The 14,231-nt window shown below is 40.7% G+C and overlaps 3 protein-coding genes across 3 annotated transcripts in view; 1 reads left to right on the forward strand and 2 right to left on the reverse strand.

The window, feature by feature from the left end:
- LOC121848510 (katanin p60 ATPase-containing subunit A1-like) overlaps window positions 1–31 on the reverse strand; it is a 9,296-nt gene extending 9,265 nt beyond the window's left edge. The window contains exon 1 of the mRNA XM_042332711.1: window positions 26–31. Coding sequence (XP_042188645.1) covers window positions 26–31 — 6 coding nt within the window. The remainder of the gene's footprint in view (window positions 1–25) is intronic.
- ppil4 (peptidylprolyl isomerase (cyclophilin)-like 4) overlaps window positions 1–3,749 on the reverse strand; it is a 26,277-nt gene extending 22,528 nt beyond the window's left edge. The window contains 3 exon segments of the mRNA XM_007894477.2: window positions 813–877; window positions 1,599–1,666; window positions 3,661–3,749. Of these exon segments, the coding sequence (XP_007892668.2) occupies window positions 813–877; window positions 1,599–1,666; window positions 3,661–3,730 (203 nt within the window). The 5' untranslated portion in view covers window positions 3,731–3,749.
- The window catches only part of LOC103179275 (katanin p60 ATPase-containing subunit A1), a 23,125-nt gene extending 9,707 nt beyond the window's left edge, over window positions 1–13,418 (forward strand). The window contains exons 2-10 of the mRNA XM_042332693.1: window positions 5,102–5,259; window positions 6,580–6,766; window positions 7,574–7,692; window positions 8,217–8,322; window positions 8,878–9,036; window positions 10,409–10,535; window positions 10,984–11,118; window positions 11,690–11,816; window positions 12,699–13,418. Coding sequence (XP_042188627.1) covers window positions 5,102–5,259; window positions 6,580–6,766; window positions 7,574–7,692; window positions 8,217–8,322; window positions 8,878–9,036; window positions 10,409–10,535; window positions 10,984–11,118; window positions 11,690–11,816; window positions 12,699–12,897 — 1,317 coding nt within the window. The 3' untranslated portion in view covers window positions 12,898–13,418. The remainder of the gene's footprint in view (window positions 1–5,101; window positions 5,260–6,579; window positions 6,767–7,573; window positions 7,693–8,216; window positions 8,323–8,877; window positions 9,037–10,408; window positions 10,536–10,983; window positions 11,119–11,689; window positions 11,817–12,698) is intronic.
- The last annotated feature ends 813 nt before the right edge of the window (window positions 13,419–14,231 follow it).

The raw sequence follows: 14,231 nt of genomic DNA on the forward strand, positions 1-14,231 counted from the left end.
GGCCAATTGAAACTCTTGTTCATGCCTTCATCACCTCCAGGCTCGACTATGCAAACGCCCTGCTTGTCGGCCTTCACAACTCCTCCCTCCACAGGCTGCAGATAATCCAGAACTTTGCAGCCCGTGTCCTCTCCCGCACCAAATCCGTGACCCCATCTCCCCCATTCTTGCCCGACTCCATTGGCTCCCTATCCTTCGGAAGATCCAGTTCAAGATCCTGGTCCTAACCTACAAAGCCCTCCGTGGTCTCGCCCCACCCTATCTCTGTGACCTCCTAATGAGGGGTGAGATAGTGGCAGAGACGGGCGATGTTACGGAGGTGAGGGAAGGCAGAGCGGGTCATGGCTTGGATATGGGGAAGAAGACAGTTGAGGGTCGAACAACACACCCAGGTTCCTGACTGGCTCGGTGAGTTGTAGTGTGCAACCATGGAGGTTGATGCTGCCAGAGCCTGAGATGCAGAGGCACCAACAACAAATTGCATTTATATAGTGCTTTTTCCTGTTGGGAGGATGTCCCAAGGTACAAGGATGAACACTGAATTTTAAAATAAGAAACAGGGGATGAAATGGGGGGTTTTCTATTTTAAACAACATACAGTAATTCCTGAAGCAAATTCCTTTCCACACTGCTTTCAAGCATCTATAGTAAACCACTCAACGATTTAAGTTCAGCCACATTCACTACAGAATTTTCAGTCAACATGACAAAATAAACATCCATCTGGTTATTTGACAAAAATTTTTTTTAGAAAGAGTATGCAAAAATATGATTCAATTGAGGTTTAAATAAGATGTGCAAGAGGTACCAACCTAAAAATAGATTCTCCTCCACGGCCAGTCCCAGTTGGGTCACCAGTTTGTATAATGAAGCCTTTCTATTATAAAACATATCAAACTGGAATGAATTATATGTGCGACTGGATATTTTCAGTAATAATTACAAAGTAACATTAACAAATCAGTAAACAAAAACAACCTGTGTACCTAAAATTCAAAAGTCTGTAGTCTATTTCATCTATTTGGTTTCATTTCTGTTCTGCAATGTTATGCAAACTTGTTGTTTTCTTGTTTCTTTTTATAGGTTACTTAATAATAATAATAAGCTCCTGGTTTGGATCTAACTGCAGCTCGCTTGCTCTCATGCACTTTTTTTCTCTGGTTTCTTTCTGTTCTGAATCCCTTCCTTCAAGAGAATCAGTACTTCAAATACTCCCTGTGACATATTGCAATAGCTCGAGTCCACAGTTATATGACTGCAGAACCAAATGAAGACTCTATGCTTAAATGTAAAGGATCCTGCTAATTCAATTCCCACCCAAACTGCAACACAGGTAGGAAAAGACCCTCACAGCCAACAGAGAAAGATTTATCATATAAATCTGGGCTGGATTTAATGCAGATCCCAAATAGGAAAGGACATAGCGCGTACCAATTGTAACCCTCAGGAACACTCTTCTAATATTTTGTAAGCAGTTCCATATTTCCATAGATTGGTTTCTAAATATATTTTCCTGTTACTCCCAATTTTTCTTAAAATAAATAATTATACATTGATGTAAATATTCATAAAGTGCTGCAAATTAACAGGCAACTCACCTGAACATTATGGAAGAGGCAATAGTTATAATACTTGACTTTACAAAGCTTCAAAAAATTCAAACAGGCTGCAAGCAAAAAGAGAATAAGAAAATTTAAGAACAAGAAAAAAAACACTAAAATTGTGTTGAATATCAAGTTTCATTTTTAATCTTTCCGAGTTTTTTTTACCTCCACTACTTTAAGCATATCCAAATATGCCTTTGAAGAAATAAAGCTTTCTAATATGTTTTAAAAGAAATTCCTAATGTATCTTTAAAGCACTCCGAGGCACCATCTGGCATGAGGGGCGCTATATAAATACAAGTTGTTGTTGTTCTGATCTGTAATTTCCTGGTTTAATTTGAGGTAATATTCCATATTAACCCTATTTACATATTCAACTGTTTGTTAGAATGTTCTATTTTCACCTACACATTAACTTTAATTCAAATAATCTTCCTAACTTGTTCAATCCTCCCTATAAAACATCCGCGCTCTCTCTCCAATAAAACACAAACTAGGGATTCCTTTTGAGTCAAAAGGCTGAGTTCAGGTGCACATCAAAGCTTTGAGCTCAAATACTCTTAAAGACACTCCAGTGCAGTACTGGAACAGTGATGTATTTATCAGTGATACTGTCCTTCCAATGAGACTGAGGACCCATCTGCCTGTTAAGATGGACATCGAATGACACTATTTGAAAATTAGTTAACTGCAAATAAAGAATTTCTCCTGGTGCCCTGGCCAACAATCCTCCAGGTAACTATTAATCATTCACTTCATGGCTATTTGACAGACATGATTGCACATAAATTGGCCGTTGAGTTTGCCTATACAGTCACTACACTTCACAGTAAAATCCTGCGAGAGGAAAGGTGCTCTGAGAGGATTCAACAATATAATAAGGCTCTAATTTAAATATATGGATTATCTATTTGGACAAGCAATGTTCAGATGATTTGTCATGCCTGGTAATGCTAAACAACAACAACAAATTACATCTATGTAGTGCATTTCACATCAGGAGAACGTCCCAAGACGCTGGACAGTTAGGAATCAGCACCCAAGCTAAGCTGTTGGTTGGGATCAGGAGTGGAGGGCGGGGATGGTAGGGGTAGGAAGGTGACCAAAGGCCTGGTCGAAAAGGAGGGTATTGACACGGGTCTTGAAGGAGGCAAGCGAGGGGGCAAAGCAGAGGGACTGTGGGAAGGAGTTCCGGAGGGTGGGGGCACAGTGGCTGAAGGTCCGCCCGCCAATGGCGGAGTGGGCAAGGAGGAGCACATGAAGCAGGAGGAAGTGCACAGGTTGGTCGGGGGTTAGGAGGCCACTGAGGTGGGGGGGAGCAAGTCCGTGGAAGGCTTTGAAGGTGAGGACCAGGATCTTGAACTGTATCCTCTGTGTGATGGGGAGCCAGTGGAGTCGGGCGAGGATGGGGGCGAGGGGGTCACGGAGCCCGGTGGGGGACGAGGACACGGGCTGCAGCGTTCCGGATGATCTCCAGCTCGTGGCGGGATTCCTCCGCGTTTCTTCCGCGCTGACAGCTCAGGCCCGATCCGTCAAAGAGCCGCACGTGTTCATTTTGGGTCAGGCCAGAGCTAGGTTTTAAGGTCTCAACCGAAGGGCGGAGGCGGGCGGGCGGGGGGGGGGGTGGATCGCAGGACGGCGAAGAGCCAAGGCTTGGGACCGCCACCGCGCGCGTGGAGTCGAACCATCTCAAAAAAGAAAACTTCTTCTTTGGGAGCGTCCGACTCGCCAGTAGGGAGTCGTGCCGTTGACACTGCTGTGCGCCAAAGCATTCCCACTGCCTGTTGGGACCACCCCCACCCCGACCCCAACCCCAACCCACCCCGACCCCACCCAGAGCATCGGTCTGACCCCCCCCCAGTGACTGGTTGGGAGGGGTTCAGCTTCACTGCCCTCAAGGTGGGGACAACTCCCCGAGTCACTCCGCTGGTCATCCGACCAGTGAGGCTCTGAGCCTCAGCAGGTGGGGCGGGCGGCGGGTACCAAGGACCCCCACCCCCCGCCCCGCCCGCCCGCCCGCAGCGGGGACCAGCGCAACTCGCGGAGGAAGCCTCACCCCGGGGCCGCTCCTCGGTGTAAAGGTCGACGACGATGTCACCGGCCGTGGTCTCCAGCAGCACCGCCATCTTGTGTCAACCCCGAGCGGGCGGGCGGGCGAGCGGGTGGGGGAGGGAGGGAGGGAGGGAGCGGCGGGGAGCGAGGGAGAAGGGGGGGGGGGAATCACGGCGCAAAATGGCGGCCGCCCCGCCCCGGTTTGGGTCACGCGGCGCGCCGGAGCGTACGTCTGTGCGTCATCGCGTTGACGTCGGCGGAGGGCGGCCGTGGTGCTGAGCTTCGTCTTTTTTTTTCCTCTCCGCGAGAGTCCCGACCGCCGGTGAGTGTCTGAGCGGCCATTACCGTGTCCCGTGTCCCGTGTCTTTGGATAAAAATTAAAGGTGGGAGCATTGTAATTAATTTGTTCACAATAACAATTGAGGTGAATCTGCAATTTTAAGTTGTAACGTAACATGGTGTCGCTGGAAACAACTGCAAAAAAATAAACTTGAGATAAATTGTAAAGATTAAATTGCCTTTAATACCTAGGCTTGGTATCGCCCAACCATTTCAATAATTTATGATTTGTGACTCACCCGTTTGTCTCCTGTGAGTGTCTGCCTTTGTGTTGGATTGCACTGTGGGTGGGGCACAGTCCTTCACCTCAGCTTCTCAATTTTTTAAATAAAAGCATTCTCCTTCAATCTTATTCATATCTAAATATTTAGTAGTGTTGCCATCATCTCTTTACCGTGTGTAACATTGTTCACTTCTGCTTCTTGGCCATCAACAAGTACCATACAATACAAATTTACATTTATATAACTCCTTTCATATCAAAAGGACATTCCAAAGCACCCGAACTGGGGGAAGGAGCCGATGGGCAAAAGCAGGGGGAAAATAACCACAAACACTCCTTATCTATGTTTACAATATCTTTGTCGTTTCTTATGCTTAATCTGGTTGAATGAAATTTATATTGTTGCCTCCACATTTCCATCCAGCAGTTTAAATTTCCCACCCTCTAAGGTGCAACTGATAGGTCTGTCAAATTCCAAATACACTTTAGATATCTGTATAATATTGTTTGTTCCCCACAGTCATATTTAAAACAAACCAAAAAGAATTTCAAAATCTCTCACCACTATGCTCTCACTGTCTTCCTCTCTAACAGGCTGCTCGTTTTTTTTTAGCAGGACTGTAATAACCATGTGACTAATTTTGTCCTATTTAATTCAGCATCCCAGTTTTATCAAAATAGGAAGAGTAATAATAATAATCTTGCATTTGAAATGGCACCTTATTACGCCATTGAGACGTCTCAAAAGTGTCTCAAACCTAATGGATTAGGTTGAAAGGTGCACGCCAGCATTGTGTTCACCTCTTCTATTCGAGCAGATGTAAGATAAATCCAAAGCCCATAACTGAATTACAGTCCTGTTACTCCTGTGTATATCCAATAGGTATGGCAAGAGATAAGTGAAGAATGTAAGCACGTCAAGGAGATTATTACAACGCTGGATGGCTTTAAACATGAAAGTTCGCCTTTGCAGGCTGTACGCCAGGAAAGACCAGCTCAGGATTTAGAAGTCTGGTCACTGCCAGTGCCTGTAGAACGCAAGTATGTGAAATCTTGTACATTTTTGTCTAGCAAACTTGGTTTGTCACATGTATTTGTTCTAATCACATTAATGAATATTAGTGTTCTATTGTGGTTACAATAGACTTTAGTTGAATAGTTTTATGAGTTAGCTAAAGTATTCTCTAAGTACCATTGAGATGTTAGGTCTTCAGGGTATAATCTCTTTCAGGTCTAACTGCTGGTAGATATTTAGATCCCGTAGCACTATTCTAAAAGTAAAAGGGTTGTCCTGGGAAAGAATCTCGCAGGTTAATCAGTAATTCAAATGCAAGTACAGTCCAACTCATTGATGGCTGTGAGACCTTGCTGTATGCAGAATGGTTGATGGTTTGCCTTAAAAGCAATCACTACAAGCTCTTTTGTTAGATGTAACCTCCGTAGATATATAATGTAATATAATTCCCATGTAACATCCACTGCATAGTTCAAAGTTCTATACATTTACACAACCCAGAGAAAAACATTTCCATGAGAAAGGCCTTCCCCCAGATAGGAGGAAGAATTGCTCTTCTTGCATCTTTGGGTATTTGTTCACTTTGTCTGGTAGTTGCTATAAGACTTTATACCCTTAACCTTTTTGGAGTTTAAAGTCACCTTTCCATTCACATTCTCACAGCCAGGTCCTGCTAAGTGATGTTGCAAGAAATAGATAAAGAGCTGAGAAGATTAAATTCCTTTAGAACAGAAGAATTGCTGCTGTCAGAAAGGTCACCTACTCAATAAAATAATCCTTACATCTGATACCGTCATGTTGAGACATCATAATTTGTACACTTTAGTGAGCCACAAACAGCCATGAAATAAATGACCAATTTTATCTGAGGGAATGTTGGCCAGGACACCAGGAGAAAATCTCTTTTCGAACAGTCATGGGATCTTTAACATTCACCTGGCAGAGGGGATTTTGGTTTAACATCTCATTCGAAGGAAGACACCTCAAATAATGCAGCATTGCATTAGAGTGTCAGCCTAAACTTTGAGCTCAAAGTCCTCACTAGGGCTTGAACCCACAGCCTTCTAACTCAGAAGCAAGAGCGCGACCATCGGAGCCAGAAGACACACAGAGTTGACAAATATCTAATACAGGGTGACCAAAAAGTCACCCTAATTATCTACCCTAATTATCTAAAAAAAATCATAATTTCTTTAAGACTTATTAGACATTGTAATGGTATCACAACTTTTTGGTTGCCCTGTATATATTGTGTATAGTTATAGCGTGCAAGTTAGTTAGTAAGAAGCATTAAGATGACGGTGGTTCACTCAATCTGACCAAGCTGATTTGTATACTCTTTGTAGACCATCGCCTCATCCAAGAAAACGGCAGTCTACTCCCTGCAATGACCTCAAACCTCAAAAGGACCGTTCAGGAGGTCCAGTTAAAGGTTCTGGCCGTCCATCAAACCGAATAGGAAACAATGACCGAGTCAGACCAGTCAAAGGCAAGGAGAGGAAAGAAATTCAAAACAAAGGAAAGGAGGAAAAGGTACAACTTCTCTAGCGTTGAAAATCGTATTGCTGTTTGTTCCTTACTCCCTAGCATGGAATCAGTTATAATGCAGTTGCAACGTGTGCCCAATTGACAGGACATTTGTGCAGCTGATCTGCTCTCAAACTAAAATGGCTAATTTCTTAATTGTCGGCTGAAATTAATGATCCAGAAGGTGTGTATTTTAGCTTCCTACACCTTAAATATGGCTGACTTCTGTGACATCGGGTCACCACCAACTTCCTGCTTTACATACACGCAGCATAGGAGAAGACATATTGGCAGCAATTTTATGATCTGGAAGTTTGTCATTTTTTAGTGCAGGAACTGGCCAGCCAACACTGAAATCGGTTATCTATCCCAACTGCCACATTATAATGGAGCTTCACTGTATGTATTATATTCTAATGGGCATTTACTGGTGAGATACTAGACCTAAAATCTGATTTGAGACTTGTATGGCAGCTTTTTGTAGAGAACCTTTTTTCAGGGAACAAGAGGGATAAAATCAAGAAATAGTCTTTAGGTGAAGATTATATTGTAAACGACTGCAGATTTTAAAAGAAAGTGAATATTGAGAAGGAAGGAATTATTGGGATCTCGTAAGAAGAATGATACAGGCTACAGTATAGGTTAACTCCACTTCCAATTATGCCATAGGTAGACTTGAATAGATGTATATTTCCAACTCTTTGGGGTAAATATATTTTAATTTTATATTAAAATAAAGGTATTTTCTGTAGAATGTGATTAGGAAATCATCAGACATGTGGATAAGTAGATTTTTTTTATTGTTAATTGTAGTCTAAACCTCCTGAGACCTCTGAAAGTGAACCAAGAAAATTTGATAGCACAGGATATGATCGAGATCTTGTAGAAGCTCTGGAGCGAGATATAATATCACAAAATCCCAATGTTCGATGGTAAGTAAATTCATTGGCATGTCATGGTACCTTCTGAACAATTTGTTTTAAAAGAACAAGTGATACAACAGTTTGATCTATGTCTACAGTCTGAGACCTGATCTTTCTTATAGTCCTATCCTGAAGACCAGTGTCTTAACATTTAAGATCTAGCAGAATCATGGAAAATTATTAAATCTAGTATTAATTTTGAAGCTGGTTTTCTGCAGATTTTTCTAAGAAAAAAATGAACTTCTGAATTGAAACTAAATTTAAGTGTTCTCCAAATTCTGCCTGATCTTAACATTTTAGGATGATAGTGTTCAGTCTTTAAGACGCAGGAATTCTGGTGTGTACGCTTGAGAGATATAATTAACAAATTGTTAAAATAATCAAAATACACTGTCCTGTTGTACATATTTTTGTGATGTTTAATATGTGCCAAAGGTCAATTCCATTGTGCTCATTGTAAAACTAAGTCAGAATTCTAGATTTGTAAAATTCTGGAGTGTGTAAACTTTGAATTAAGAAATTGTTTTTCTTAGGGATGATATAGCTGACTTGGAGGAAGCCAAAAAATTACTGGAGGAAGCAGTGGTTCTACCTATGTGGATGCCAGACTTCTTCATAGGAATCAGAAGGCCTTGGAAAGTAAGTTAGATGCAAGTGTTTTTGAGATCTACACTTCGTTAAAAAGGTACCCAACCCAATCCTGCTGTAAAATGCAAAATACTGCAGTTGTTGGAAATCTGAAACAAAAATAGAGATTGCCAGGAAAACTCAGCAGGTCAGGCAGCATCTATGGAGAAAGGAAAGTGGGTCAATGTTTCAGGTCCATAAGAACATTTTGGTTCCTGCTGTGTGTGTAGATATTATGTTATTCATGTGAAACAAAGCAAAATCTGGAATCCTAAAAGACTATGGGTGAGCCTTGCTGTTATACTGATGGGATGCTAAAGGTACTGTTTGAAAAGAGAAGTGAGTTTCTCCAAGTATCCAATCCTGTAGATAAATTGGTCATTCACCTCAATTGTTTATGGATTTTGTTTTGGACTAAAATACATATATTTGCCTACATTGACAGCAATTACTGGAAAACATTTTATGATGTTTTGACATTGTGAGGCAGTGGGTTTTATTGGATGCTACAGTTACATGCTGAATAATAAGAGTTTGAAAGTAAGTGTGCTTGCATGTAATTCACAGGGTGTGCTGATGGTTGGTCCCCCTGGGACAGGGAAAACTATGCTGGCTAAAGCAGTAGCTACGGAGTGTCGAACAACATTCTTCAATGTCTCTTCATCAACACTCACTTCCAAATATAGAGGAGAGTCCGAGAAACTTGTCCGCTTATTGTTTGAAATGGTAAGTATTTATGCAGATCTGGACTTCATTAACTGAATAATGATCTATTGTAACATTAAAAACATTGTAATTAAGCTTCTTCCAAACTGCTATCTTAACGACATTTGCAACGTCTCATTTTGCTGTTTCATTTGAGCATGAAGTATGTTAGTACCACATATTAAATAGCAGCAAGGGAACTTTCAAAATCATATTATTTTTTAATAGCATTGAAAAGAAAACTGAATCTGAGGTGTAAGAAACCTGTAAACATGATTTGGCTCCTGTTCGGCCAGGTGGGGAGATGATCACAAATCATATTCGATGTCTTAAAATTCCAGCTACAGTAAATTGGTGTTAGACACTGGAGAATATGTAGCACTTTGGTTCCAAGTTAGTGTTGTTAATGTGCAGGAAATAGATTCTTATAGTTTGAGCAGGGCTAAAGATAAACTTCTATGCCAAAACTGCCATAGCACTCTAAATTTAATGAACATACTGATATTCATCCTGCTCGTACTGTCGGCAACTCCTCCATCAACCAGACGACATCAGCTTTGACTATACAAATATCTACAAAAAAGAAAAATCAAAATATAAAAAGTAAAAAATAAAAATTGATGGTAAATATCCCTTCTAAGTTAAACAAAGTTTAAAGTTTAACTGTTTTAGTCGTTTTAGTTAAACAGTCCCACTCTTGTTGTGGGACACTGCTGTGCGCAGTTCGTTACTGCGTTTCGCCCACAAATATACAGTCAGTTCACTTTACAGTATATTCTGTGAAGCGCTTTGGGACGTCTAGAAGACGTGAAAAGCGCTATTATCAAATGCAAGGATTATTATTTATATTAAAATCACACTTTAGTGTTTTAGCCCCAGAGCAGGATTTGGAACTCCTGTAGGCTAAGATGACACCAATGCAGTGCTTGGGGTGTACTGCACTGTTGGAGATGCTGTCCTTCAAATGAGATATTAAACTGAAGCTCTGTCTGCCTGTTGAAGTAGCTGTTAAAGATCCCATGGCACCATTCAAAAAGAAAAGGCAATTACTCCCGGTGCCCTGGCCAAAAACCCCGAAATAAAATTGGTCATTCATGGCCCTTTGTGGGGCATTGCTGTGTGTAAATTGGCTGCTGGGTTTGCCCACAAGACACATAGTCAATGCAACTTTATAGCGAATCCTATGAAGTGCATTTGGAATTTCCTCCAATGTGAAAGGCAGTATACCAAATGTAAGGATTACTATTATTGTAGGCAAGTGTTAAAAATTACATTTGGTAACATATGCACTGTAAAAGCTCCCGGGCCACTGTTGACCTAGTTGCTAGCAATGTCATAATAATAAGTGTTGCTGTGGAATCATGACTACGCGTTTGTGTTTCTTGTTTTGGAGGCCAGGTTTTATGCCCCAACAACTATTTTCATTGATGAAATTGACTCCATTTGCAGTCGGCGAGGAACTGCTGAGGAACATGAGGCCAGCAGACGAGTGAAAGCAGAGCTACTTGTTCAGATGGATGGTATGCACGCATCTTAATGGAACTCATAGTCAAGATCAGGGTCTGCAACCGGTCGCTCGTCGCGAGGTGGCGTTCTTAAGCATGATTAAAAAGACAAAGAGAAGATGTATTATTTTTACGTGGATTTAATAAGTTATTCCCACCTCGGGTGAATGTAGCAAACTGACAGTTCAGACCTCAGGGCTATCTGGTTCACAAACTCAAATGTAGCCTTCAGTCAGTAATACAGGCCTGAATTGCCAAGTTGGAAAAAGCAGTTTTTTTATTTTATGGAGCGTTGTGGCCACAGAAGAACAATTAAATCATGTGATATGCAATGTCTTGCAAAAATACAGCCATTTGTACTCCAGGAGCACCAAGAAATCACTCCAATCTTAGATGATGGCTGTTTGAGTGAATTGTAGGGAATGTGTATCACTTATTGATGCAGTCTCTCCATATACTCTAGGTGTTGGTGGTGCTTCAGAAAATGATGATCCTTCTAAAATGGTCATGGTTCTGGCAGCGACTAACTTTCCCTGGGATATTGATGAAGCTCTAAGAAGACGTCTAGAAAAGCGAGTTTATATTCCTTTGCCCTCAGGTACTGGTAATACTTCAGATGATGGAGACTACACCTAATGCTTATAATAAGTATGTAAGATATTAAACAATTGCCTAATCTTTATTTAAGCTAAAAGTCTTTTCACCACTATCCTTCGGCATAGTCCTGAGTATAGTAGTGACGATCTCAAAAGATTCTCTTAGCAAACTGCATTTGTATAGCATTCTATCATGTCAAAACATCTGAAAGGCCTTGACAGATAATTATTGTAAAGTATATTGACTGTATGTAGGCAGTCGTGATGGACATTTACACCAGCGAGGTATCTCTAAACCACCATGAGATGACCGGTTGATGGTTGAGGAGATTGTTTTGCTAATGATGGATTAATTCAGTTCTGTTGTGCTGTTTCTCGCAAAATTTAAAACGTTGTTCAAGTATAAAAGAAAAACATATGAAATGGGAAGTTGCTTAACTTTGGCTTCACACTTAAAAGATTTAAATTCAGGATTTTGAACTTTTCAGTACTAGCTTTGAATAAAGGATCCACTAGATGTCAATATTATACTGCCAACCCGAGCATTTACTTCAAAATAATTTACTTTTTCAGCAAAGGGCAGAGAGGAACTGCTGCGGATTAACCTCAAAGAACTGGAGGTAGCAGATGATATAGATATCAAGAAAATAGCGGAACAAATGGAAGGTTACTCTGGAGCAGACATTACCAATGTTTGCAGGTTTGTTTGGGGTGAACGATATCTTGGTTTCCATGTTTTACTTTGTTTCCATGTTATTTCTCTTGTGCCTTCACTTAATCCCCTGTTCCCAGTCAGTTGCATGAGATTCTTTGAGATGTCCTCCCAGTGTTAAAGATGTATAAATTATTGTCCTCTTGATCCGCTTTTTATTTAAACAGATAATATCGATGTTTCTTTTACCTTATTTTTAGTGGGGGGTTTTAACTACAAAAATGATTGTCGTGTGCAGTGCAGAAAGTGACATTTTTAAAAAAAAATTATCAGTGGCAATTAATTTTCTTCAATTTGAAAATCCAACAAATACCTTTTTTTAAACAGTTAAAATCAGAAACTAACGAGCCTAGTTTGAGGGTAAGTGCAAGGGATTAAAGGTCAACCCTGTCATAAGATAATGGTTTGGGTCCATAAACTTAAACCCCGCAGTATAATGTGGCATGTTTATGAAAGTGGCCAACATCACTTCTAGAATGTCAGGACAACTTTGACATCTTTTCTTGCACATGTGACGTACACAAGTGTTTCCAGCAATTCCTAGTGCACCGCTAGACTGATGTAGATATGACTATCGATCAAAAAGACTCCTTTATCTTTCTGTTGACCAACTTGTTTCGTACAGGTCACTTGCACCCAGTACAGGAGGCTTCATCCCAGCAGTCTGGACTTAATTGAATCAGGTTCCAGAAGTAAAAAGGCAGTTGGCAAAGCCACTCCAGTACTTTGGTTTTTAAATTTCTTCCTTTTGTGCACAATATTCAAGATTGGAAATGTATATATCTGTGTTGAGGAATAAGATGAGGTAATGGCTGTGCTCTTCAGTTACTGCTGCCCTGTGTAATATATCAAGGTATTTATTGTGTACAGGGATGCCTCCATGATGGCTATGCGACGGCGCATCCAAGGTCTGACTCCAGAGGAAATAAGAAACATATCGAGGGATGAGCTGCAGATGCCAACAACTATGGAAGATTTTGAAATGTCTTTGAAAAAAGTCTCAAAGTCTGTGGCTGCTGCAGACCTTGAGAAGTATGAGAAATGGATAACAGAATTTGGTTCCTATTGACCCATCGGGAGCATCCATCTCACAGTCAAATAAAACGGATTCTATCATATCAGCAACTGCAGATTCACTTGGGTGGACTAGAAAATGGACTGTTTAACAAAGTGGCAAAAGACTACTGTCGCCATCAGTGCCTTACTTAAAAAGTTAAAGGGCTATAAAGAGCTGCAGTTCATGTCCTGCATTTGCTTCTGTTGATTTTCTGGAAATGTTTTATTCAAATTGCAGAGCTCAGCACTAAGTTGGAGATTCTCACCCAGACTCTTTTTAGACCACTCTGATGAATTTTAACAACCTTTTCTGTTCTCGCTTTGTCGGTCTGCTTTTGAATAATTTTCTTTTCAACCATTGCATGTTATTTGGGGCGCTAGCTTGTAAGATGGTCCTGTAGTTAACAGCATAGGTAACGTTCGCAGTCGATGCTGAACCATAAATTGACTCCATCGAGGTCTCTTTCAAATTGTTACTCCCATGAGCTCAGCAACTCGCATTGTTTTAATAAAAATATCCAAAATTGAAAAATATTAGAAGAACAAAGTCAAGTAATTTTTTGTAATTAGTGTTTTTAATGGCTCTTGTTGGTGAGATTCTTCTTTGAAATTGGTGTTTTCTTTTATGATTTAATTTGTAAAATAGGAAAAATAGTCCTTTATAAGACGTCTTGAAAGTATAAAATTCCTGCTGCACACCAAAGAGTGAGTAATGCCCGATGGCCCTCGGCAAAAGTAGTCATCAGAAGATCGCAGCCTTTGTGATATTAGCACCCAGTGTTTGAAATTCCTGCCCTTTTACAATTTCCAAATACAAACTACATTCGAAGATTTATAATGAATCACTACAATTTTTTTAAAAAATTCTGTTAGAATGTAGCATACGACATCAGAGAACACCAACTCAGCAGCAAGACTTGCTTGATCTATATTTAAATGGAAGGCAAGCATACTAAGAATGCCAGAGTTTACTTGGAGAAGTAATGACACCCCCTTCTCACACACACAAACACATACTGTTGCTTTAACAAGTGAACAGTACGTCCTTTACAGAACGGAGCAGCCTCTCCAGAGAGCCTGAGATCCTCCCTATATACAATGGATACAAACAGACTCCAATTTCAAAGCACAACAGGACCATGAGTTGCTGCTTCGCATTATATGGCAAAGACTCCAGACTTAATTGCTAATCTGCTGAGTTCACTCAATCAAGGCAACAGTTCACACTTAGAAAGGAGGAAACAAAGTCAAGAGTAAGATGTGGAGAAGAAAGACTCACAATGCCTGTAGGTGAAAGACACATTTGAAGGAAAGAATGCACAGCCATATTTTGAAAATATCCATTCA

The sequence above is a fragment of the Callorhinchus milii genome, unplaced genomic scaffold, assembly GCF_018977255.1.
Source record: "Callorhinchus milii isolate IMCB2004 unplaced genomic scaffold, IMCB_Cmil_1.0 Scaffold3, whole genome shotgun sequence".
NCBI lineage: Eukaryota > Metazoa > Chordata > Chondrichthyes > Chimaeriformes > Callorhinchidae > Callorhinchus > Callorhinchus milii.